The 24,485-nt window shown below is 61.1% G+C and overlaps 1 protein-coding gene across 1 annotated transcript; it reads left to right on the top strand.

Annotated features, from left to right (window-relative positions):
• The first annotated feature begins 343 nt into the window (after window positions 1–343).
• On the top strand, window positions 344–24,127 carry MLXIPL (MLX interacting protein like). Its single transcript, XM_086475382.1, has 19 exons — window positions 344–639; window positions 9,338–9,444; window positions 9,603–9,685; window positions 9,914–10,003; window positions 10,686–10,730; window positions 11,036–11,234; window positions 12,456–12,533; window positions 12,848–12,900; window positions 14,777–14,888; window positions 16,903–17,075; window positions 17,155–17,752; window positions 18,374–18,450; window positions 19,298–19,478; window positions 20,147–20,259; window positions 20,472–20,591; window positions 21,647–21,774; window positions 22,111–22,234; window positions 23,461–23,590; window positions 24,006–24,127. The coding sequence occupies exons 1-19, from the start codon at window positions 344–346 to the stop codon at window positions 24,125–24,127; spliced, it is 2,829 nt and encodes a 942-aa protein (XP_086331508.1).
• Window positions 24,128–24,485: the final 358 nt, after the last annotated feature.

Genomic DNA, 24,485 nt, shown 5'->3' with positions numbered 1-24,485 from the left:
GGAAATAAAAGCCGGGGCTGTCGGGCATGTTGCGTGAGCAGGACGGCGGTGCCGAGCTGAAGCTGTGGCGACGGGGTGCCGTGGCTCAGCCGCCACCGCTATAAATAGGGCTGGTGGCCAGCTGCCCCTGGCAAACCGAAAGCTGAACCGGGGAGGAGACGGCGGGGTCCAGGGTGGGGTGAGCGGCGCCCAGGAGGAGGCGTGGTGTGGGTGTCCTGCGCTGGGGAGCCCCACGGCATGTGCTCGATGCCAACGCGGCACCCGTAGAGCTCCGGCACGACCAGGACGTGGACCACGGGTCACTGGAGCAGGCTGATAAGGTCTCCCCAGTAGGTGCTGGGCAATGGCAGGAGCTCAGGTGGGGCTCCCGGGACCCTTCCCGGAGCCCCCGGTTGGGCCCTGCCCTGTCTCTGACTCCGACTCGGACTCTGAAGATGCGGCTGTGGGCGGCACAGGACCCGGCGCTGGGGTGCAGAAGCCCTCCCAGGTCATCCACAGTGGCCACTTCATGGTGTCGTCCCCGCACAGCGACTCGCTGCCCCGCCGGCGCCACCACCGCACCGAGCCCGAACTGGCTGATCCCCGGAGCATTGACCCGACCCTCACCCGGCTCTTCGAGTGCATGAGCCTGGAGTACAGGTGAGTCCCAGAGCTCTCTCGCTGGCACGTGTCTCCCAGCTCTTTGAAGGCGTGGGGCTGGCTGAGCCCTACTGCCCATCCAGAAACATGTTACCAACTGGCATCTCCCTCCTCTTCTCCATTTGGTTGTGATGTGCAATACGCTCAGAAACTGCCATCCTGGGAGGCTTCAGGGAGGAAGAGCTGATGCTGGGTTGTTGGCCATGGAGCCAGATGAGAAGTTCCTCCTCCCTTCGTGTGTAGCTTAACTCTCCTCCACCTTCCCAGGAGATCTGGACTCCCTGCACTCAGCTGTAGCACCCTCATGGCCAGACCCTGCACACTCTGTAGAACAGCAATAACCCTGCGGGCAGCCAACACTCAGCTGGCAATATAGCCCAGGGCAGGAGTCCTGCCTTCCTGTCCTTGACTTTTCCCACGTGTCCTAAGGTTATTCCAGGACATGCAGCAGCACTCGGGACTGGGTGGCTGCACAGGGCTTTGTCCAGGGCCTCCCCAAAGCTTACCTTCTCTCCTGCAAAGTCAGATGGGTGACTGCATCGTTCCCCCAACCACACAAACCTCCCAAGCCCAGGATGCTAGGGACCTGCTCATCCCACAGCTCCTCGGTGACAACAGGAGAGCCTGCATCGTGTCTCTTAGTGCCTCGGTCCACATTCTTGGAGGCAGCTCCCCTCTTTTGCCAAGGCCCCAAGGTTTTGAGTTCTCTCAAGCATAGCATCAGACTTGCTTTACTGGCATCAGGGCAAACCTGCTTGCATAGCTTTTCCCAAAATGTCCAGGTGAAAACCTGGAATGACCATGTCCCACTGAAGCCGCATGAAAACCTCAGCCAAACAGCCTTGAAGAGTTGCCCGTTGCCTTGTTCCGTGCAGGGTCTCAATCAGTTGCTGACCTCTTGGATATACCTTGAAATCCCTGAGGGCTCCACACGATGGAATAACTGGTCACTGCCAGAGCAGCCCTGGGCGCTGGGACAGCACTCCAAGGGCACCAGTTGCCACATCCCAGATGGAGTGATTTGCTCACAGCCGGCGCGGTACAGCTCTCCTCCGCGCTGCTGGTGAAGCTGGTGCTCTGTGGGAGCACAGGGAGCTTCAGCGTGGGGTGACCCAGCTGAGAGTCATGCTTCCCGGTCAGGCAAGTCACCCCTGAGTGCCATGCACAGGGGACACCGAGGCACTGGTGGCCTCACTCTCTTTTGCTCTCCCAGTCCCAGACTTGCCGTACTCAGATCCTTGCAGCTTGGGGCCGGAGAGGCAGACACTGCTCCACCCCAGGGTGCTCAAGCTCTTGACTCCCGAGATGCACCACAGCCTCCGTGTGCCCCTGAGCTCTGCTGCTCCCCAGGCAGAGGGGAAAGGGGCAGGGTGCAAGTGCTTTTATACTGCAGACAGAGCTCCATCATTCCAGAGCTCTCCACCCCTCAGACTCTTTCAGGGCCTTGTTTCCCTCCTGCACCGAGTATGACAATGCACACACCAGCCCCAAGCCCAGCACGGTGGCAAACCGTCTGAGTTGGACAGTAGCCCTCACTGAGAAGGATCTGTGTCAGCTACAAAGCGTTAGTGCCACGACTGATGGCCACCCTAGTTGTCTCCTGGATGCCTTGATGCAAAACTAGGTCTTGCTCAGCACTCCTGGGAGCTGTTCTTGATCTGCTGCAGAGCCAGGGTAGCTGCAGGTCACCAGACCCAAGCAGGGAAATGTTGACATTGGATGTTCTCCACGCTTTATGCTCGGTTCTTCTCTCTTGGAATTCCTTCCATCCTTAGATGTTCTCCACCTCTCAGCTGCCATGCTCAGCAGCTTGCCAGCACCCTAAATACAGGATGACAAGCGTTGATCAGGTTCAGGTGAACCTGGACCTGTGATGCAGTGCTGGATATGCCTCTCTACAGGTGGGATGGGACTTGGGCTCTAGAGCTGACCACTCTGCTGGCCAGCTTGTCTTCGGGCATTTCTTTTCTGCCTTTGGAAACCCACGGTAGCTTTGCCAATACATTTTTGGCAGGTTTGTAAGCAGTAGTTGGAGGAAGGTATCGGAGGTGGAAAATGGAGTTTAAAGATACTTGGCACACCTCTACTTTTAGTCTTATCTGATTTGATACTTCTCTGCATCATCTGCCATTTCACACCTTCCCTCCCAGCCAGATTCCTCAGAAGGGGTGTTGGTAGAGCGCAGCCTCAGTTGGAGTGGCCAGTCAAATTTCCTCTGGTCTTCAGGAGTGCATCCGCAATTATGTTGTAGGCTCACTCCCAAACAAAGCAAAAACCACAGAGAGGTATCGGTTGGGAGTGTTGAGGTAATTTGTGCTGGCCAGGAATCCAGTTCAGGCTTAGGGAGTTACTGTCACACCACCCGAGACTTTACTGCTAGGACCCAAGTCCCTTCGCAGAGGGTGGTTCCAGTGAACTGATGGGTGCCCAAACTGACTCCTTGACGCACGCTCGCACGTTCATTTGGTCGGTACCATCCCGGCAGTTCAGACCCTGGGTTTCCCACAGCAGAGTCTCAGACGCCAGGTTCCATTAAAAAAAAAAAAAAATAATTGGAGTGGTACAGCCGTGGGAACAGCTTGAGCTGATGCCTCTGAAGGGGGAGCCCAAACAAAGAAATCCCTGGGCAGTTACACCCTTACAATCTAGGCACCCACCCCTTCTGCGCTCTTTGCACGCCTTTTGCACACCTTTTGGTCCGACGGTGATTTCTGGTCTGGAACCTTCTAACGCCTTATGGGATTCCTCCTCTGTCTCCAGGGCAGGCCCTTCTGATCTCGTCGAGTTGCAGCTTCTGCTGGCGGTTGTAGCCTCCCTGCCCCCGGGTTTGTGTCAGCTCTGGAGGCTCTTTCGCTTCACTAGGTAAAAGTTCAGCATGTCTGGGTGAAAGTTCGCCTCTTGTGGCCTAAGGCTTCAGCAAATCTACCTACTCGTGCTAAGTAACGCTGAACAAACAGCACACCAACCCCCACAATGCTGTGCTGCAACCCCTGCGTCCTCATGCTGAATGGTTGACTCTGAGTGATTCATTCTATTTAAAACTCACTTATTTAAGCTAAATGGCTAGTATTTCTTAGCAGGAGGCACCTCTGGAGTTTGTAGTCCAACCCCAGTGCGGGGCAGGGCTAGCTCCAAAGCCAGATCAGGTTGTTCAGGGCCATCACTCTGATAGATGGAGACCAAGGATGGCAACCACCCTGTCTCAGGGCTGCACCACTCTCACAGGGAAGAGTGCTGTCCAGGCCCCTAATGGGAGTTTCCCTTGTTCCAGCTTGTGTCCGTTGCCTCTTGTCCTTTCTCAGTGCATGCCTGAGAAGTGTCTGGCTCCATCTCCTCTATAGCCTCCTTTGAGTAGTTGAAGGCAGTAAGTAGATCCTCTCTTCACCTTTTCTTCTTCAGGCTGAACAAACCCATTACTCACCCTCCTCTCTGTCATGTACCTTAGTCCCCAACCATCTCAACATTCTCCTCCAGAATTGCTCCAGTCTGTGAACCTCCCTCTTTTATTGGGAGACACGATATCCAGACTTGGCCTTAGCAGTGCTGAGTAGAGGGGAACTATCACCTCTCCTGAGCTGTGACTGCTGCACCCACCCCTTGCTATCCATGCTCACATCATTTCAAAGCCAATACACTACACTCTCTCTCAACAGTGCCGTTGTCAATGGCTGTAGCTGAACAGTCAGCTGGGTAGCTGTAATTCCTCCCCTCTCCAGCATTCCTCCAAGGTGTTTATGGCAGTCCTGTCTCAGCCTGAGCCATTACCCCGAGGATATGAACCATTATCCTCCCGTGGGCTGGACTGGGCATCACCCCCTCGCTGGGAAAGAAACGCTCTCCACATCAAGGCTTGCTTCTAGCAGTAACTTCTTTCTTCAGCTCCCTCAGACAGGTAACATCCCCCCCCCATCAAGGTCTTCCTCCTGGTTCTGGGATGAAGCAGTTCCCAGGCCCTTCGTACTCATTTTCCAGGACCCTTCCAGCAGCTCTCCTGACAAAGATTTAATGATTTTCTTCCCTTCCTTCCCCTGCAACATGCTGCATTTCTTGAATCCCTTCCTTAGGTTGTTGTTTCTCCCGTGGGCGGACCTCCCTGCAGCACACTTACCCCTCTCCACGCTCCCCCAAAATGCTGAGCATGTGGACCTGAGCTCCTTCAGGAACTGTTCACGCTTTGGCCTTAGCACGACCTTCCCAGCTGAGCGAGCTCCTTCTCCCCATCACCGCAGCGTGACTCCCCAGTGCCCTGCCTTGCCGAGCTGGCCTCCTGGGCTCACACACCTTGCTGTGACCCATTGCAAGGAATCACTGGGTGACTGACCTGGGGAACTGTTTTCTCCCTGATGGGAGAAAAACTGGGTGCAGCTGGGAATCGCAAACTGCAGCCACTCGTGGTCTTACCTTGCACGCATCTATCTTGTGCTTCAGAAGCAGCCTCCTGCAGCTATTCCCACAGTGGGATGTAGATCAACCTCCTCTTCTCCCCTGCAAATACTGAGCGGGGACATTTAGCAGGTAGGGCCATCAGACTGGTAAGTGACGTGGAATATTAACTCCGCTCCTCTTGTGTTTTAAAACAAGGCAGGCTTCGATTACACCCTTGCATACTGCTTCCCCACTGATTCATCCTCCTGGCAAGCTGCTGGCAGGCTCTGAGCCTCTCCTAGAAGAAGCAGAATTGCTGCTACAGCCTTGCCGTACTCTCTAATTGCTTCTCTAATTCACAGTACCCTAAACACTCATGCGCAGAGAGCACCCAGGCGGAGATCCCACTGGTGCGCCCGCTGAGCTGCCCTCCGTCCGTTTCCTTCCCTCAGCTTTAGCCTCCGCTTCCCTTTGCCCTCCTGGCAAATCGCTCGCCTCGGTTCGCTGCGGTTCACCAGCACTCGCCCACAGCCCTGTGCGCTCGCTCAGACTGGCTGGAAGTGCCTCACACTGATGTGGCCACCTCCTGCAAGGGCTGGGTCCACCCCGACCCTTTGACAAGGCTTCGGTCTCATCCAGACCTAAGACTGTTCGGGTGCTGCCTGTGCCCTGGCTGGAAGGGAGCAGGAGGCGAGGGAAGCAGAGCTCGGTGCCGATGGCAGCCCTGGCTCAGCAGATCCCTCTGGGGCTTGGCGACGGGTGGGACAGCTTCCACTATGAATTGTCCACATAACAGGCACTAACAGGTCTGGTGAGGGGGAAAAGCTCGGGCTGAACCCATCCATGCTGCGCTGTGGTTGCGTTGTCATTAGGGGCAGGGAGCTGCGCACCTTTCCTCTGTCATTTCCCAAGGATTTGGGGCTGATCCTGTCCAAGCAGCGTGCCGAGGAGCTGGGCTGCCGCGCGAGCCTGTTCCTACGCTGATGCACTGACACGACCGAAATAACTGGTTGTGGCGATGTAACCTCGCTCGGCTCGCAGCTCTCCAGCTTCCCAGACAACAAGAGGATATAAATGACTTCCCTTCTCATCCGGAGCACTTCAGGCTCGCTTTGCAGGGAGGGAAATGCCTGCCCGAGAGGCAGAGCTGTAAGGGCAGCGGCGCTCCTATCTGGGAGTCAATACACAGAGCAGGTCACTATCTTATCCCCACTACAGCCTATTAACACCTTTGTTATAACACTGCCCTCGAACTACCCCAGATGCGCCTGCTGGGGCAGAGCTCGCTCCCTCCGGAGGCAGCACGCCGAGCAGCGGCGCTGGCACAGCAGCCTTTCCGTCAGCGCAAGGCCGTAAAGAGAAAAAGCTCATTTAGATAGCAGAGATTTGAAGTCGGATTTGAACACAGTCGGTTTTGGCTTGGAGGCACTTTTCAGGAAGATTGGGGTTAGATTTTTAACTTTCGTTGACAGACTCTGGGTTTTAAAACGTACATATTCTAGAAAAAACACGACTTTGGTAGCAAAATTTGTGAGAAATCAAATGTGAGCTTTTAGGACTGTCAGGAAAGGGTGACCTCTCTCAGCTAGCCCAGGGCCAAGCCGGTGTCCTGGCAGCCCAGGGAGCAAGGGGGGCTCTGACAGCCCCCTCATGGGGGATCCTGCTTCTACTGCACTTGGAAAGGCTGAGCAGGCTTGTACCTGCCCGAGGACCCTCAGCTTAGCTGTTCCTCTCCTGCTGCCACCCGTTTCTCTTCTTGCAGCCCTGCATCTCACCAGATCATTCCTCCCCACCCCCCCTTGCTGTTGATGGAGAGCAAAATACTCATTTTGCCGTGAAAGCAGGGGCTGCAACACCTTAAACTTCTGGATGGGCTAAATGAGTCATGGAGTGAACAAGGCGCTACTGGACAAAACAGTGCCAGTGCTGACCCATGCCAGGTTTGCTCCCAGGCTGAGCCCTGCTCCCACCTCACCCCACCCCATAAAGACCCCTTAGATGATGGTGGGATCTATGTCCCCATTCCTCTGACAGTGTGGGGCAGCAGGACCCCCCAGCCTGTTCGGGCCATCCCAAATGTTTCTCACTGCTCAGCGTGGGGTTTGCACCCATCTCCCTGGGGACGTAATTTCAGGGAAGGATGGGGCCATTTTCAAGGCAAAACAAGGAGCAAAGATCAGCCTGATAAGCCCCAAAACTGAAAGGATCATTAATGGGGGGGAAAAGGTGGTCAGTGGCAAAGCCCAAATGCATCTCCCTGCTACTCCAGGTCCCACAACAGCTCCGTGGCCATGCTCCCACATGTGGCCAAGGTGCCCAGTTGTGGCTGCAGTCTGTAGGCTCAGGCTGCTCCTTTAAGCTGGCTGTTGGGGTGGGTGGCACTGGTGAGGGTTGTGGCCAGGTAGCCTTGACCAGCAGGATCTGGCCGTGGACCCGGGAAACCCATCGCTTCCATTGGCTCCTCTGCTTGGCACCATCGGCTGTTTGCCTTGTGCTGCTGGGGAAAGGTCAAAATCCTGGTGAGAGCAGAGTGGGCAGCGCGTAGCCAAGTCCTTAACTCTCTGCGGGCTGGAGCCGTGGGGACACGGGTCCTTCCCCAGCCCCTGCGGCTGTGGGTTGGGTTGGGTCTCCCTAGGGAGACCGTCGCTGTCCACCCCTGTGGGTGGGAGCACCAGTTCCAAGACACGTCAGGCTTTGGAGCCAGAGGGGTCACCGGTCCTTGTCGCCCACAGGGAGATGGGACAGCAGCGCTCTCCTCTGCCCTCCGCCCCGTCACGCTCCCTCCAGCCACAGAGATGTGCAGGACCAGCACAGGGGTCTCGCTGCCTGTTTGGGCTGCCTGGCTCGAGGGGAGCACCCTGTCTGCAAGAAGCCACCTGCCCACTGGTGGCTGCACAGAGCTCTGAGCCGAGCTGAGCTGGCACAACCGCTGAGGGAGAGAGCCCCACTTGCCGTGCCGTGCCGTGCTGCAGGAGGCAGACTTCAAGGCAGGTTAATGCAGAATCAGCCAGAGTCTTTGTTGGAGAGTGCTCGGAGTCTTCACAAGCTTGAATGAACCAGTATGCGGCTTCTTAAAGCACCAGCCGGGCACTGCTCTCCTCCGCAGCACCTCCCCAGGGACACGGACCGATGGCACCTTGGGGTGCACCCAAGGAGATGCTGGCAACAGGGGGATACAGGACCCCTACACCCAGCTCAGCCTCTACCTTTCCTCCTCCCTGCATGGGCTGAGGATAAGTGGGACCCAAAGCAGCATGGAGGTCTTTAAGGGACAAACTCTTGTCTGGGGAGGTACATGGTACTCTGGCAGGGATGCCCTGCAGCCTCCTGCCTGCTCTCAAAGGGTCCCTCCATCCAGCCAGCATTACCCTGAGGCCATCCCCTTGTAGGTGGGAGAGGCAGGGCAGCTGCTGGGCTCGCAGGGAGAGGTGAAAAGGACCCCAAATTAATACAGAGAGACCCCAGCCTCCCCCCTGCAGAGCTCCTGGTGCAGCAGGACCCTCAGGACCTCCCCGGTGGGTGCAGGCGAGGGTGTCGTGTCCCTCAGCTGGAAGGAAACGAGACGATAAGTAAAATGAGGCCCCATTAGGGACATTCCCGCCACCACAGCGAGCTGCGGGACAAACACGGCTGCTGGGAAACGGGAAGGCTGGAGCCCAGCTGGGCGAGGGGCACAGGTTTGCAGGGAGGGGTGCAGAGAAGAGCCCACCTTGGGGCACAGCCAAGCGTCCCTTCGTGTCCCTAACACCCTCCAGCTCGCTGTCCTGCCTTCCCAGCCCCGCGCAGGTGGCTGTCCCTGCCTGCCCCGCTGCCTGCGCCTGCCCCCAGCTGAAGGGAGTGTTTCCAAGCCTTGCCTGGCATTAAAAGGAGGGTCAGAAATAGCCACCCAAATGCAGCGATGAGGCAAGAGCCACAGCAACGCATGTCTCCGGGCGTCTCACCTGGGCGGGAGGCTTCCCTTCCTGTCCCCAGGGCCGGCAGGCAGCTGTCCTGGCCGGGGGCAGCAGGGTCCCTCCGTGGTTCTGGGGTTTGAGCCTCAAGGAATCAATCCCTCCGTGTGTTGTGCTTTAATCCCAGGGGCTTGAAAAGCCTCGTGCGGGTCCATGATACTCAGGGTTTAGGTCTGTGCCGCTCTCAGGGTGAACAGGAGCACCCCTTTGGGTGCTCCCGTGGGTGCCCAGCAAGCAGCCCGCAGCACTGCCACACGGCTCCAGACTTGCCACCAGGCTGGTGGCCCCGGGGCATCTCTCAAGGCACAGCCCCCTTGGGAGACTGTGAACTGGGAAGGGTCTGGGATGGTGCCCCTCAGCCTCTCCTTTGCTTGGTGTTTTAGTGGGAAGCTGGTGTCTCCGAAGTGGAAGAATTTCAAGGGGCTGCGGCTGCTTTGCCGGGATAAAATCCGCCTCAACAACGCTATCTGGAGAGCGTGGTACATCCAGTGTGAGTACGGGGCCAGACCCCGCTCGGCTTGCCAAGTGCCAGGCAACACCGAGCGGGATGGAGCTGGCACCGGGGCAGCAATGTACGGGTGCGCTGGCACCCTCCCCTGCCCAGGGATGGAGCCGTGGGTAAAGCCAGCTGTGCTTTCGCCTGTGCAGATGTGGAGCGGAGGAAGAACCCTGTGTGTGGCTTCATCACCCCGCTGGAGGGGTCGGAGGCTGATGAGCACCGAAAACCAGAGGTAGGGCGCGATCCTTCGCAGCTCTCTGGGCCAGGAGCATGCCTGGGTGGCACAGCTGGGAGCTGGGGACACGCTGGGGGCAGAGCTTGCTGTATTTAATAGATTCGCTGGGAAAGGTGTTTGTTTCTGTCATGGCACAAGGAAACCAGCCCTGGCTGGGGGGGGTGCTGGGGGGCTGAGCCGTGACCCCATGTCCTGCACGCCCTCCCCCCCCCCCCCCCCCCCCAGGCTGTCGTGCTGGAGGGCAACTACTGGAAGCGCCGCATCGAGGTGGTGATGAGGGAGTACCACAAGTGGAGGATCTACTACAAGAAGCGGGTGAGTGGCTCTGTCCCTGCTGCTTCCCATCCCATGGCAGTGCCAATGGACATCAGCATGCCCGATGTGGAGCTGCAGCTGACCGGGAGTGGGATGTGGCAGGCTCTTGCCAGCGTAGGAGGGAGATGGTGGCTGCCCCCATGGTGCCAGAGAGGGGGGAGCTCCGTGGGGACCCCATGCCCAGATGCCCGTGGTGCTGCGGTGTGCCCCAGCAGCCCAACCCGTGTTGGGGTGGGTCAAGGAGGGCCATGGCTCACCCACAGCCCTCTGGCTGGGCTGGGATTTGCTGGCCACCTCTCACCCCAGCACCCAGGCAGGCCGGGTGGCTCCGTGTCACTCCCGGTGCCACCTCTCAGGCATGCTGGCACCACGGCCTTGGCCGCCCACCGCACGGGGTGGAGCGTGGTCCAACCTCCTCCCCAGCCGCTTGCTCAGGGCCGGTAAAGGCTGGGGGTGCCACAGGCGGGCAGGGTGCTGGCAGCTTTGCACTGTCACACACTGCTCGTCCCACCACTGTGGTGGCTGCTCAGCCCAGACCCTGTAGGGTAAAGGCAGATGTGAACCCGTGGCAGCCACGCTGAGTTCCCCAGGGATGCCCCTCCTGAGCGCTGTCCCCCTCTGCTCTGCCCCGCACCGTGTTTACCCTGGCTGGGGTGTGACACAGTCTGTCTTCTCCTTCCAGCTCCGAAAGTCCACCCGGGAGGGAGAGCTTTCCAGCCCAAAGCAGGTGAGTCCACTGGGGAAGGGCGGGGAGTGCAGAAAAGGGGGGTGCAATGCAGACCCCTGAGCTGGGCAGCTTGGGAGAAGGGCAGGTGAAAGCCCCAGGGCATGATGAGCCCAATGGGATGACATGCCAAGCACTTGGGATGCTGGATTCACCTTTCTGGAAACACCACCGTGCCAAGTGTGAAGCTTTGGAGTGATAAACGCTGCAGGTAGCATGGGAGCTGCCAGGGAGAGCAGCTGGGGAGCCAGGCATGGACCCTACCCGCAAGAGATGCCCACCTGGCTCCTTTGCTCCATCTCATGTAGGATGAGGATGTCTGGAGGCCAACAGAGAAATGGTGCAACCAGCTCTTCTGCAACGTGGTGCCTATGCTGCTCGGGGACGAGGAAGAAGAGCCAGGGGGTCGGCAGCACTTCGACTTGGACACCTTCCTCTCGGACATCTCTGATACCCTCTTCACCATGACACAGACGCCCAGTGCCCACCAGGGACTCCCCGAGGATGGTAGGTGCCCCAGACCATGCTCTAGCAGGGTGTAGAGGAGAAGGTCCAGGCCGGCAGCACGCACCGTAGCACCTTGCTTAGCTTGGCCCCTGGGAGCTGCCGCCTGTGTCCTTCGGGCAGACAGGATCCCCTGGCATCCCTCCTGCCCTGCCCAAACGGAGCTCACTCCATTTGGGCAGGGCAGGAGCATCTCCTTTTGTCATGGTTTAACCACATCTGGCAATTAACCACCACACAGCCGCTCGCTCGCTCCCCACCCCAAATGGGATGGGGGAGAGAATCGGGAAAAAAAAAACCAACAACAAAACCCAACTCATGAGTTGAGATAAAGACAGTTTAACAGGACAGAAAAGGAGAAAAAATAATAATGATGGAATCTACAAAACAAGTGATGCACAATACAATAGCTCACAACCCGCTGACCAATGCCCAGCCACCGTGCCCCCAGTTTATATACTGGGCGTGACACCATATGGTATGGAATACCCTTTTGGCTCGTTTTGGTCTTCTGTCCTTGCTGTGTCCCCTCCCAGCTTCTTGTGCACCCTCAGCCTCCACTGGCAGGGCAGTGTGAGGAGCTGAAAAGTCCTTAATTTAGTGTAAACACTGCTTAGCAACAACTAAAACACCCATGTGTCACCAACATCATTCTCATACTAAATCCGAAACACAGCACTGTACCAGCTACTAGGAAGAAAATTAACTTTATTCCAGCCAAAACCAGGACAACTTCTCCGGTGGCTCCCTAGGGACCAGCCTGGCTGTCCCAGGTGGGACGGCCTGAGCTGCCCAGGGAGCACCAGCCCCGTGTAGGACCTTGCACCAGCCCCCAGCCCCGGGTAAGCCGTGGGCAGGCCCTGCCTTCCATGGCCCCTCTTTGCTGTCCATGCCTGGCCAGGTCCCTGGAGCTCCTGCAGCACCAGGCAGGTCCTGTGCCAAGGATCAGCCTTTCCCTGGGGCTCTTGGATACTGGATGAGGTCCCGGAGGTGCTGGTGGGCAGGCTGGTGGGGACAGGATGGCCCTGGGTCTGCACAGGGTGGGCACCCATCTCCCTGCCCATGCAGGGAAGGGTGCAGCGACGCAGGGTGACCCTGGGGTGACACAGAGGGGTGGCAGCCAGGCAGGTGTGAAGGCAGTGGTGGGAGTAGTCCCTGGAGGAGGGGGGGGGTCTTGGGGGTGCAGTGGCTGGGCCCTGATGCTGCAGCTCTGCCCTCTTCCAGCGTATGTTGGGAATGCTGACATGATACAGCCGGATTTGGCACCCCTGCAGCCCAGCCTGGATGATATGGAGATCTCAGGTAAGAGCCAGCCCAGAGGCGGTACCACATCCCACCCAGCCCAGCATGCTCTGCACCCCATGGCAGCCCAAAATGGGGGGTCAGAGGGTTGGTCAGGCAGCAGCAGGAGCTGCTGGGGCAGCCAGAAAGCACCAGATACCCACTGGCATGGAAAAAAGCGGCATGCATGGGCCAGGGGCAGGGCTTGGCATGCCTGCCTGCACCCGGGGCAGAGCCATGGCGGGTTGGGAATGGCCTGGCCAGGAGCTGTGGGAGGGGGTTTCTACAAGCAGAGGGTCCTTCCAGGGTGCCAAATTACCTTGTTTTGGCTGCAGACAGAGGAAGGACAGTTGTCCCCCGCAGGAAAGAGGAAACCTCTAGAGAGCAGGTTCTGTGGTGCTGTGTCCCCCTCCTCACCCCGCTCCCTGGCCAGCCCCAGGCTGAGCATCCTTCGGGGGCTGGCTCAGCGCTGGGACCCTGTGCTGGGCTGTGCTACGTCCTCTGGGGACAAGCCACTGTCTGCGCCAGGCTGGCCCAGAGACAAACCGGGCACTGGGGTCCAGCTGGGGCAAGGGAGCTGCGGAGAGGAACACCGGGAAGGGGGCAATGACAGCCTCCTCCCTTTGGGCTGCCACCAGCGCTGCCAAGCAGGCTCTGAGCCGTGAGTGTCCATGAGCACCAGTGGTGTCAGCTGGGACGTGTCCTGGTCCCAGCTGTGCAGCGCAGTGTCCCCATGTGCCAGGGCAAGGCACCGCTGGGGCCGGGCACCAGCTCTGCCTTCAAACGTGCCGGAGCTGGTGGCCTGGACACTTTGTGCAGAGTGGGAGCCTGTGTGGGTCGGTGGCTGCAGCCCTCCCGGGTAGCTGGTGGCCTCTAGACCCCTCTGCGTATCTGTGAGCACCCCGCGAGCGCCACGGCCAGGCTCCACTTCCTTCGGCAGGAGGAAACGGGGGTGCTTGCACCATCCGGCTGCGGGGTGACGCAAGACCAGATGCTGGCGGGGAGCAGGCTGGGGCACTGTGATGTGCCAGGGCGGGTGGTGGGTTGCCCCGAGGATGGATGGGGTGGGAAGGCTCTTGCCAGCCCTCCTCAGCTCATTGCCTCCAGAGGTTCCATCAAGGGGAGCGCGGTGGGAAGAGGGTCTGTCCCCACTGCTGGCCCTTTGCCTCCTGTCCGCAGGTGCCCCATGTGGGCATCGGTCGCTGGGATGTGGGACAGCTCCAAAGGGGTCAAACTGACACTTGACAAGCGTCCCTTCTCCCGAGAGGTCCTGCACGGTGCCAGAAAGCTGCACCAGCCCCTTTCAAGCAGCACCTCACCGTAACGGTGCCGCAGCAGCAGCCCCAGCACCTCTCTCTGTGGGTCCAGCTGCCATTTAGGCCACCAGCGTGGCACGGCCTCATGCTCGGCACGGCGGTGCCCACCTGAACCGGTATCTTTCTATGAGCAGCCAAGGTGTCTTTTTTTTCTTGGGGAAAAGGCCTGCATTTTGCTCCAGGGTCCTGCCTGGCAATGGGGTGGGTCTTACTGCAAGCCGCTACGTCGCAGGAAAGCATCCCTGCTTGTTTTGCCCATGCCCAGCAGCTCTGCATGGGGGGACTGCTGGGGCTGGGGAGGGTCCCAAGTCCATTTGGGGTCAGGGACAGCATCGCAGGTGGCTCATTGTCTGCTCAGGTGGGGGCTGGAGAGAGGCTTGTGTTCCCTGGGACACAGCAGCACCCTACAGGGTGCCCGGAGACTCGTGGGTGGGATTTTTTTTTTTTTTTCTCAGACGTGGCATTTTCTGGGCTGCTGCGTGGAGCAACTCGCCCCGATGGCGAGAAGTTACAGTCCTGGGACGGCCGAGCGCTGCGTGTGAGCGGTGTCCGTGCTGGCGGGGTGCGGGTGTGCGCTGGGCAGCGAGGGTGTGCGGGGCGGAGGTGTAGGAGAGCAGAGAGGGCTGCGCACACCGTGCGACGGGCCGTGGGAGGAGATGGGGGGGTGAGTGCTGGGTGCCAGAGCTGTGGGTGCCAGAGCTGTGGGTGCCAGCCAACCCAATTATGTCCCCAAGGCCACTTTTCTAGCAGGGCACGCGATGGCTTTTCGTGGCTCGGGAACAGGGATCCCTCCAGCAGCCTCGTGCAGAGCGCTGCGGGGGCAAGCGCGTGGGGTGGGCACCGCACAAGGTTCCCGCGGGGTCACTGGGCTGTCACCGTGTCTGGTGGCTGTGGCAGAGCTGGGCGCCTGTCAGTCAGTGCGTGCAAACCAACCCCCAAATGAGGAAGCACCCCGTGTCTGCGGCTGGTGCTGGAGCACGGTGTGGGGTGGATGGAGAAGTCCTGATGGCAGAGGCGAGGGAGCAGCCCGGCCCCATGCCCTGCTGGCACCACGCTCCAGGTAGGACCCGTGCCGGGCACCGGGGCTCTGGGGGCTGCGCTGGCCATCCCACCAGGTGGCATTGCCCTGCTGTGCTGCAGGGCTCTCCCAGAGCCTGAGGTCAGCGCTGGAGGGTCCCTGGTTTGGGAATGGGCTCTGGAGCCCTGATCCCATCGGAGAGCAGCCCCAGGTTTGTGTGGGATGCCAAAGGTGTGGTGGGCCGACCGTGCGGGCTCTTCTCCCCTGAGCGGCAACCTGCCCCGGTCGTGCTGCGCTGCCTGGGAGCAGGTCGGGGTGATGCGACGGTGGAGAGGAGCGTGGGCAAGAGCTGTGGGGTGTGGAAGGGGCAGGAGAAAGGGAGAACAGGGCTCCCAGGGTCTGCCAGCCACCTTCCATCCCTGCAGCACAGCGAGAGGCACAAGAGGAATCGAATCTGCAGAGCTGGGCACTAGAAATGCCTATAAATACCCGCAGAGCTTCAGCGCTGGTGGCAGGGGACAGCCTGGTGTGGGCACGGCGGAGGGCTGGGGGCAGGGTGGAGCTGGGGTGCTGCACCCTGGGGAGGCTGAGACCCTGCCTGGCAGCACCGCAGCCCACACCAAGTGCCAGCCCGTGGAGGGTCAGGGGTGGCTCTGCCACGCTCCTGGTGATCCACCATGTCCTTAGCAGGGGGGAAGGGGCAGTCTGAGGGCTGAGTGGGGCAGCTCAGTGGCAGCACTGCCCCATCTCACACCAGTGTTAACCCTCAGCTGGCAGCACACGGCACTGCTGGAATCCTCACCATGCTCAGCCCCGTGGCATCCCACTCTGTTTGCTCCTCTGGTGTAGATTCAAAAGGTCTTTGAGGGTCCCAGCCGGGGCAAGCCGGGCACTGGAGCCTGTGCCACAGCCTGGAGGGAGAGCAGAGTCCTCGCAGCCTTGCTGGTGCCCGGGGCATGGCTGCACACGCCAGGCAGGCAGAGCCAGCGCGTGGGCTCAGCCGGGCTCTGCTGGCAGCGCCACGGGGCCTGGAGGCAGCGATGCTCGTGCCAGCCGAGGGGTTGGGATCCCGGCTGGGCGCTCCCCAGAGGGGATGTGAACGCCTGCGCCCCGAGTCGTGCGCAGAACCTGTGCCAGGGGCTGTCGGGCAGCTGCCTGCAAACCCAGGCAGCGCTCCTGCTCCATCCTACAGGGAAGCGTCCAGCAGCCCCATCCCCGCCCCACCGTCACCCTCGCCAGGGAAAACCCTCCCAGTGGCAATGCCCAAGCCAGCGCTGGCACAGGCAGCAGCAGCAGCGCCAGCACCAAGCTGACGTGCCGGGGGGGAGCTCGCTTCACCGGGGGCGGCAGCGGCGGCTGCCCAAAGTGTCAGGGCAGCCCTTTGCGTCGCAGCATCCGGGCCTGCGGAAGGAGCAGGGTTATGGGAAGGGGAGAGGAAGGGAGAGGGAGTCGCGGCAGGGTCACGGGGCTCAGCTTCGGGAAGGCCATGGGATGTGGTTAGCCGCAGGCTGCACGCACGGCAGCGCCAGGGCGGGGAGGCAAGCACTTGCCGCGACTTCAGTGGACCGTCCCCCGCTGCTTGGGGGTGCTGTGACCCGCTCCTCCGAGCCCCCCTACCGTGGCTGGCCCCACAGCCTGGGTGTCGTGGCCCCTGTCTCAGCCCGAGGCTGGTTCGGGAGGAGCGGCACAGCCACGCAGCCCCTGGGAGCAGCCCTGGTGCTGGAGCACGTGGCGCCCGGCTGGGTGTCGGGGATGGGGTCCCCACCCTTGGGCGGCACCCCAGGCGGGTTTTCCTGCCCCCATGTGTGTGGCAAGGCTGACCTTGGGCACGTGGGCTGCCTCTTCCCTCCATACTCCAGCTTTTCACAACCCGGGTGCCAAATCCGCTGGCAGAACCGGGAGCTGCCCCAGCCCCACGAGGTGAAGGCAGGACTGGCACATCCCCAGCAGTGCCAATAATGGGGTACAGCTCCACCTGGCATGCCCCAGGGCTCGTCACCATCCCTCTGGGAAGGTCCCCTCATGCCTGTCACTCTGTCTCCACTTGGCCCTGCAGATATCTTCACTGGCCACCGGCCACCGTCGTCACAGACGCAAACGGGCTACCAGGAGCCGCCCTGCTTCGTGCCCATGGCTGATCCCCTGTTCAGCAGCGGGGGGTCACTGACGGGTGCTCGGGGGCTGCCCACAAGCCCTGAGGCCCCTCTCCCACCCAGCACCCTCCTCCAGGTGAGCGGGACCCCGGCCCGCAGCCCACCGCTGCCGGTGCCCCAGCCGTGCCCCCCTGACCCTCCCGTGTCTCCCACAGCCTGGCAGTGCCTCCCAGCTCAGCCTCCACAGCGCCTTCCTGGGCCCCGAGCTTCCCCTGGCCCCCCTGACCCTTGAGACCCCGGCCACGGCACCCGGCGGCCTCAGCCCCCAGCTCCAACACAAGCCCCTGCTGCACTACGGCCTCCCCAGCAAGTGCCTCAGCCTGGAGCCACTGGGACCCCACTACACACCCCCCAGCCCATCCCCTGGGGTGCCGCTGCCGGGCCCGGACCCCCCGTTCTCCCCTGCCTCGGCCCCTCGCTCCAAGTTCCCCTACGCCAGCTCGCCTGGCCCCTCGCTCCTTGCCCCCTCCACCTCCCCCCTCTCAGCCCCCTGTTTCACCCCCCACGCCCCGGGGCTGGGCTACACCGCAGGCATGGTGCCCCCAGCGTACCCCAGCCCAGCCGCCCCCCAGCTCCTGCCCCCCGCCCTGCTGGGCGACCCCAGGTTTGCCCCCCCCCGGGGGCTGCCCCAGGGTGGGGGTGGGCGGCCGAAGGCGAAGCCCGGTGGCACCAAGGCGAAGAGGCTGCTGGGACCCCCCGAGCCACCCCACCTGGCGGTGCCCGACCCCTGCTTGAGCCAGCTGCTGAGCGCAGGTAACGGGGCCGGGGGGCTGCGGTGGGGGAGCCGGTGGCGGGGGGGGGATGCTATGGGCAGGATTGGAGGGGGGACCCTGCTTTCTCCCCAGCGTTGGGGTGCTGGGGATGCCGGGCAGAGTGCGTGTTTGTCCCCACGACGGGGCAGTGCCAAACCCAGGGGTGAAGCCACGGCAGGGAGAGCCCCGCCAGCTCCAGCCGCCTCAGGAGGGAAACGGGGTCCAGTTCACCCCAGGGCTTGGCCACGGGCACCGCTGCCAAGTCCCTGTGTCCCCAACCTGGTTTTTCCATGGCCCTGTTGGCACAGATGGGCTGAGGGGTCACCAGTGTCCTGCCCAACCGTGTATGGGATGGGACAGGTCCCATGAAGGCTGTCACGGCCGTGGCTGGGGAGGGGCTGGGGGTCCCTGCCTGCCCCAAGGCTCCCAAGGGCATCCCCGCTGCGGAGAGCAAAGGCCCCTCTCTCCAGGGGCGGCTTCACCCCTCTCTGTAGCAGACGGACAAGGAAGGGGCTGCAGCAACGCCGGGGCTGGGGGCTGGCTGCCCTGTGGGGCAGGAAAGGTCACTCCCGCCCCAACACCCTCACGCAGCAGTGCCCTTCTGCTCCCTGCCCTCTTGCAGCCAAGCAGGAGCCGGCCCTGGATGCCCCACGCCTGATGGGTGCAGGACTCATGCCTTCATCCTCTGTCTCCCCCCTGGTAAGTACTCACCTACCCCTCCCCCACCCCCCCCGCCAGGTTGGGAATTGCCCCCCCTCAGGTCAGAAATTGCCCTCCCCTGGGGCAGGGCTAGAGATGGGGCAAGTGGGGAGATGGGGCTCTGTGGCGTCATGTCGCGGTTGAGACGGACAAGGCGACAAGACAAAAATCTTTTTGAAAGCCTGGTAGCACAACAGCCTTTATTGCCTGTACATTTATACTCTCTTTCCCCTTAGCTTTTTCAGAGGTGTCTCTTTCTAATTGGTTCAGAAATGTTATACAATCTCATCATTTGTTATTTGCACAGTCAATTATAACTCATCCCTTCTGCCAAAAAGACACGGACGCCTTGTCTTGTAGCCGAGACTTTCTCAGGACTTGCTTATCTTGCAGCTGCAGCTCTTCTTGCTTCTGTCTGTTCTCTCACGGGCAGACTGGAATCCTCCCAAGGTCGAAGCCGTCCTGTTCAGGGGCCTCAGTCCAGCTGAGAACCCCCACGGCGTCACCCTTTGCAATATGGGGCTGGACAGGCACGGGGCAAAGGAGGGGGCACGTGGCCAGGGGGCTGGGGAGGCAGGAGTCACCTGAGTGTTTTCTCCCATAAAAGAAACAGGGCCGAGGTGGGAAACAAGCCATTTGCAGGCCCCCTTTCCTGGCGGTGCTGCCCTGGGGTGATGGGGCTGGGGCTGCCCCTGCAGACGGTGGGACGGGGCTGCCCGTTTCCCTTCCTGGTCCCCTTGCGGGTGTTTGGTTGCTGGTGCCTGGGCACTGACCGACCAAAGGGGAAGGTCTGGTCCCCAGCATGCATGGGGCACTGGTCCCACTTCCCTCTGCCTTCTCCCAGCAGCAGAGCACTGTCCCCGAAGTCCCTGCCACCTTCCTCGCTGGAATGGCCCAACTGAGCCCAGGCCTGGCTCCTGGATCCAGCCCTTCCCAAGTGGTGCCAGTGCCGGCGCCGCTGGCAGGCACCCACCGGAGCCCACTGCGGGTCCCCAAGGCGGAGCGACTGTCCCCCACGTCAGCTTGCGGTGAGTCTGGGGCACCCCAAGGAGCTCCCACAGCACACCACATTTCCTGCAGGGAGCTCGGACCAAACGTTGTGGGAATGTTTCATTTCGGCTTCGATCCCTGCTATTTACATTTACCCAGCTGAGCACAGACGATTTCTTTCTGCAGGGGAGGGCACAGACCCTTCACCTGCCTCCCTCTACAGGGCCAAAAGCAGAAACGGGAAAAGACAAAAATTAGCAAAATGTCAGACTGTGGTTTTGAAAACCCGGAGCTCGGTTTTCAAGCGGGAAGCACACTGCTTTCACCCGCAGAAACCAGAGCGGCAGCTGGAAACCAGGCTTTAATGTTGTTTCCAGTTTCAGTTTGGTGCTGCAGACCGCAGCCTTGCTGCCCTCTGGATCCTCTCCTGGTGATTTCTACCCCAAGAAATACCAGAAATTTAAAATGCCACGTCCCAGATATTCCCGTTTCTGACCAGTTGTAAAATGAGTGGGATTTGGGGTAAGACAAAGCGATAAGACGTGGTTGGACGCTGGACCGGAGCGTCCCCGTCAGCTGAGCAGGGCTGGGGTAGCACTGCAGGCTGCTCCTCTCTGCCCATCCCAGCGTGGGGGACGCTGGTGTCAGCCCGGCACCGGGGGCTGCTGCTGCCCCTCTCCCCAGGGCATCCCCTTTCCTCTTCCAGGCAGCGACTGGCCCAAGCCCAGCCAGGCTTCCCCAGGACCCACCGCAGGGCCGGGCGCTGGCCTCTCCCTGCACCACCCCACGTCCCGTCGGGGCAGGCCTGACTCCAGCAAGGTACGGCAGCAGCAAGCGCTGCCTTCGCGATGGGGACACCATCTCCATATGCACACACACCCCCCCCCCCCGCCTTTCCTGCTGCCCCCCAAACTCCCCACCGCCACCACCAGCCCCTCGCTGCAAGCTTTGGGCAAGCCCGTTCCCCGCTGGGGCTGGTAGCCCAGGGCTGTCCCCGCTGCCAGGAGGCGCCTGACGGCCCTTCCCCGCAGACGGAGAGCCGCCGCATCACGCACATCTCCGCCGAGCAGAAGAGGCGCTTCAACATCAAGCTGGGCTTCGACACGCTGCACAGCCTGGTGAGCACGCTGAGCGCCCAGCCCAGCATCAAGGTGAGCACCCGCAGACCGACTGGCCCTGGGCGCACAGGGACACGGTGACGTGCGGAAAAGACTTTACAGCCCAAAAGGTTACACAGTAGGTGTGTTTATTGCGCGCAGATGCGCGGGGGATGGCTCCACCACACACGGGCATCCCCACCGTGGCCGCTTGTCCACTATTCATACAGTTAAAACATCACCTATTTCGAAACACCTGTATATATTCATGATCTATCCCCAAAAAGGCAGTTCTTTCCAGTCACTTCATTTCCATAATCTCCGCCTCGGGCCCCTCCTCGGGGCGCTTGCGCAGTTTCTCCTGGTGATCGTGGGCAGGGGTGTTCAGGGATGAAGGCCGTAGGTCTTCCTCGCTCTGTACTCCTCACCTCTCCCCTGGAATCTCTAATGTCGCTGAGCTTGCAGTACCAGACTGGTTTCAGCCCGGTCTGTCCCTGTGTGCACATCTGGCTGTCTCCTTTTTGTTCTTGTTTAGAGATGGATGTTAGCGAGCCCTCCTTAGCCCTTAGCTCCTCCTGCCTTTGACGCCTTTGAGCCATGAATTATGTCCTTGTTTCTGTCTTTTCTGTTTCTCTTATCAGCTTCTTTCTCAAGCAATTTGCAGGGGTTAGTGACTAACTGGACGCATGTAAGTTCTGGGAAGCAAGTTTTAATAGTTTTAGCTTTTTCTATGTCGCTTCCTATTAATATTTTTGATATATCTCCGGTTATGAAATATATTTTCTATGTGGCCCCATATCAACGGTGTGTCACCTGGGGGGATGCTGCAGCCCCGGTCTGCCCCAATGCACGGGGCTCCTCCCGCCCTGCACCCCGGCCCGTGGGGCAGGAGGCTGCGAGACCACACCAGGCCCATGGAGACCGGTGCTGTGCAGCCGTGCCAGGGCGGGGGGGTCTGGGCTCTGGAGCCTTGGGCAGAAGCTGCCAAGGCTCAGGAGGAAGAAACGTGGCATCTCACGCTGCCGGTCCCACCGCACGAAGCACGGGGTGCCCCACGCCCTGCCCACCCCAGGGGCTCCCTTTGCTGTCTTCACCCTATGGCCCCGCAGGTCAGCAAGGCCACCACCTTGCAGAAGACAGCCGAGTACATCTGCAAGCTGCAGCAGGAGCGGGCAGCCCTGCAGGATGAGGCGCAGCGGCTGCGGGAGCAGATCGAGGAGCTCAACAGCTCCATCAAGTAAGGAAGGCACGGCCAGGGGGGGAGGCAGCAGGGTAGCCAGGCAGGGCAAGCGGCAGCAGGACACAGCAGGTCTCCTGAGCACCTCTCAGGATCTGCATTTGACTCTGTGTGTCCCCCCTCAAACCCTATTTGGGGAAGGGGTGATGCTCGAGAGGCAGAGCCGTGTGGGACCGGAGCACGGGGCCATGCGCCACAGCTGCCCTGAGAGGGGGACATGCCTGCCCACCCCTGCTGAGAGCTGAGGTCCTACCAGAGCCTCTCGCCACGGGGCGGCCCCCCCCGTGGCTCCCAGCCTCCTGAACACGGCCCCACGGCGCTGCTTGTGCCCCACAGCCTGTGCCAGGAGCAGCTGCCGGCCACGGGGGTGCCCATCACACGCCAGCGCTTCGACCAGATGCGCAGCATGTTCGACGAGTACGTCCGCTCCTCCACGCTGCAGAACTGGAAGTTCTGGATCGTATCCTTTGGGGCCAGCGCCTGCTGCTTGCTCTGACCCCGCCACCAAACGCCAGGTCCTCTGGTTCATTCGCTGCTCCCGCGTCCGTGGGGTCCTTCCAGCTCGAGAGGCTCTGGGGACCAGGGGGAGATGTTTCACAGCCAAGGGTTTCATGTGGTGGGAACAGGCTGAGATGCTGTGGTGAGGAGGAAGCTCCTATTACAAGGGAGAAAAGGGAGTAGGAGTGAATGGTCGGTCCTTGGGAAGAAGGAAAGTCACTGGTGGAGCTGGTCTCGTACAGGGAAGAGCTCCTGGTGACACGGGAACTGATTCTGAGAGGCAGCAGCTGTCAGCTAGGGATTAGGAAAGGTCCAGACACAAAGCTGTGGACACGATGGCTTGGTCTTGGTGGCTGCGTGGCACACACTGAAAACCCAGGTGTGTCCATGCCTGGGACGCAAGTCTGGGCTCCACGTGGTGGAAAGGATGGAGGGGACCAAGGGCCAGGGAATGGGTGGTCAAAGGGCTGGGCCTGCTTCTCCATGAGCAGGGGTTAGACACGCTGGGGCCATTAAGCCTGCAGAGACTGTGAGGTCTAGAAGATCCCAAGTGGCAGAGGGATGGGCAAGCGCTGCTGCCCCCAGTCCGATCCAGTGCGGGCAGTCTGGGCAAAGCAGAGGTGGCTCCTGACGCAGCGTTGGGGAGTGCTGTGGAGCTCCTTCCGCAGGACACTGGGTGTACTAAAGCTGACGTGGGCTCCAGGACTCGCTCACGGGGGAGATATCTGCTGTGGATTACTACGTGCACAAAATTGCCGGTCCCCAGCGGTGGTCCCCGCAGGCTGGGAGCACCAGGGGAGCACACTGGACACACTGGTGTTGTGCCCTGCTCCTGGGCACCTCAGAGGACACCGCACTGTATGGCTTCTTGATCTGCCCTGGAGGAGTTGCCTTGTGTCTAATCAACGATTTCTGGCAGCCCCAGACAGGGGTTACACGGCTCTGACACTGCCTGCCAGGGGCGACACGCAGGTCCCCGTCACCGCAGCCGTACGGGCTGGTGCCCAGTCCTGGTCCCTGAGGAAGGCACCCAACAGCTCTGCTCCAGCGCTGGGGGTGGGGGAGTTGAGGTGATGCACCACCGCCACGGGCATGACTCGGGGGCTGTAGGAAGGTGCTGCCCACACCTGGCGGGTGGGAGACCGTGGTCTTGGCAAGGCCGGTCCTTAACTCCTCTGTTCCCATCAGTTCAGTATCATCATCCGGCCCCTCTTCGAGTCTTTCAACGGCATGGTCTCCACGGCCAGCATGGAGAGCCTCACCCAGACATCCCTCGCCTGGCTGGACCAGCACTGCTCCCTCCCAGCGCTTCGGCCGAGTAGGTGGCCCTGTGCCTGTCCGCGGCACCCTGAAGAAGCTGGGCTGGCCCACTGGGACTGATGGAAAAGCAGAAGGGAAAAGGACAGGGGTGTCCTGGGGGGCGGTGGGGCTGGTGCTGCACCACTCTTTGGCCACACGGGAGGGAAGCACGTGTGGGACGCCCAGGGCTGGCTGGCTGCTGCCCTAACCAGAGAGCCCGTGTCCGAGCTGGGCAGGGCTCATCCCTCCCCACAGCCCCAAAGGGTGGGTTTCCCTTCACCCTTTCTGCTGGGGCTGTGGCAGGGAGCTGTTGTGCCGTTCCAGGGGCTGGAGGGGTGACTGGAAGAGCCGTCTCCCCAGGATGGGTCAACCCGAGCCCCTTCCAGCCCCCAAGGCATGGCGGGGCGACTGACACGTCTCCTCTCTCCCCGCAGCGGTTCTGAGCTCCCTCCGGCAGCTGAGCATTTCCACCTCCATCCTGAGCGACCCGGCCTGCATCCCCGAGCAGGCAACACAGGCGGTGGCAGGGATGGGCCATGGCGGCAGCTCCTCCTAGCTGCCCCCGGAGGGGCTTTCCCAGCCTTGCCAAGACCCTCGGTGCTGCCAGACTGAGCAGCCCACCAACGCCATCGAAGAGCCCCCAGCGGGGCCACCGCGGCTGCTCGAGCAAGGGGCAGCCCTGGCCGGCGGCAGCCTGGCACCATGGGGGTCCCTCTCCCACGGGCACCGGCTTGGGGAGTCCCTGCCTGTGCAGGGGGAGGGGGGGAGGCCGCTGCCGGCCCTCTGATCCTGCCCCCCAAGGGCCTGCCGGACCCCAGAGCGGCTGGCGCAGCGTGGGGCCGTGTCCGCCCTCAGCCAGGGGGCTGATAAAGGAGCCGCTCTGCCCAAAGGCCCCAGTGTGGTTCTTTCTGCCC

This window comes from Leptosomus discolor, chromosome 18, assembly GCF_034619465.1.
Source record: "Leptosomus discolor isolate bLepDis1 chromosome 18, bLepDis1.hap2, whole genome shotgun sequence".
Classification (NCBI taxonomy): Eukaryota; Metazoa; Chordata; class Aves; order Leptosomiformes; family Leptosomidae; genus Leptosomus; species Leptosomus discolor.
This window is presented reverse-complemented; position numbering and strand designations above follow the sequence as displayed.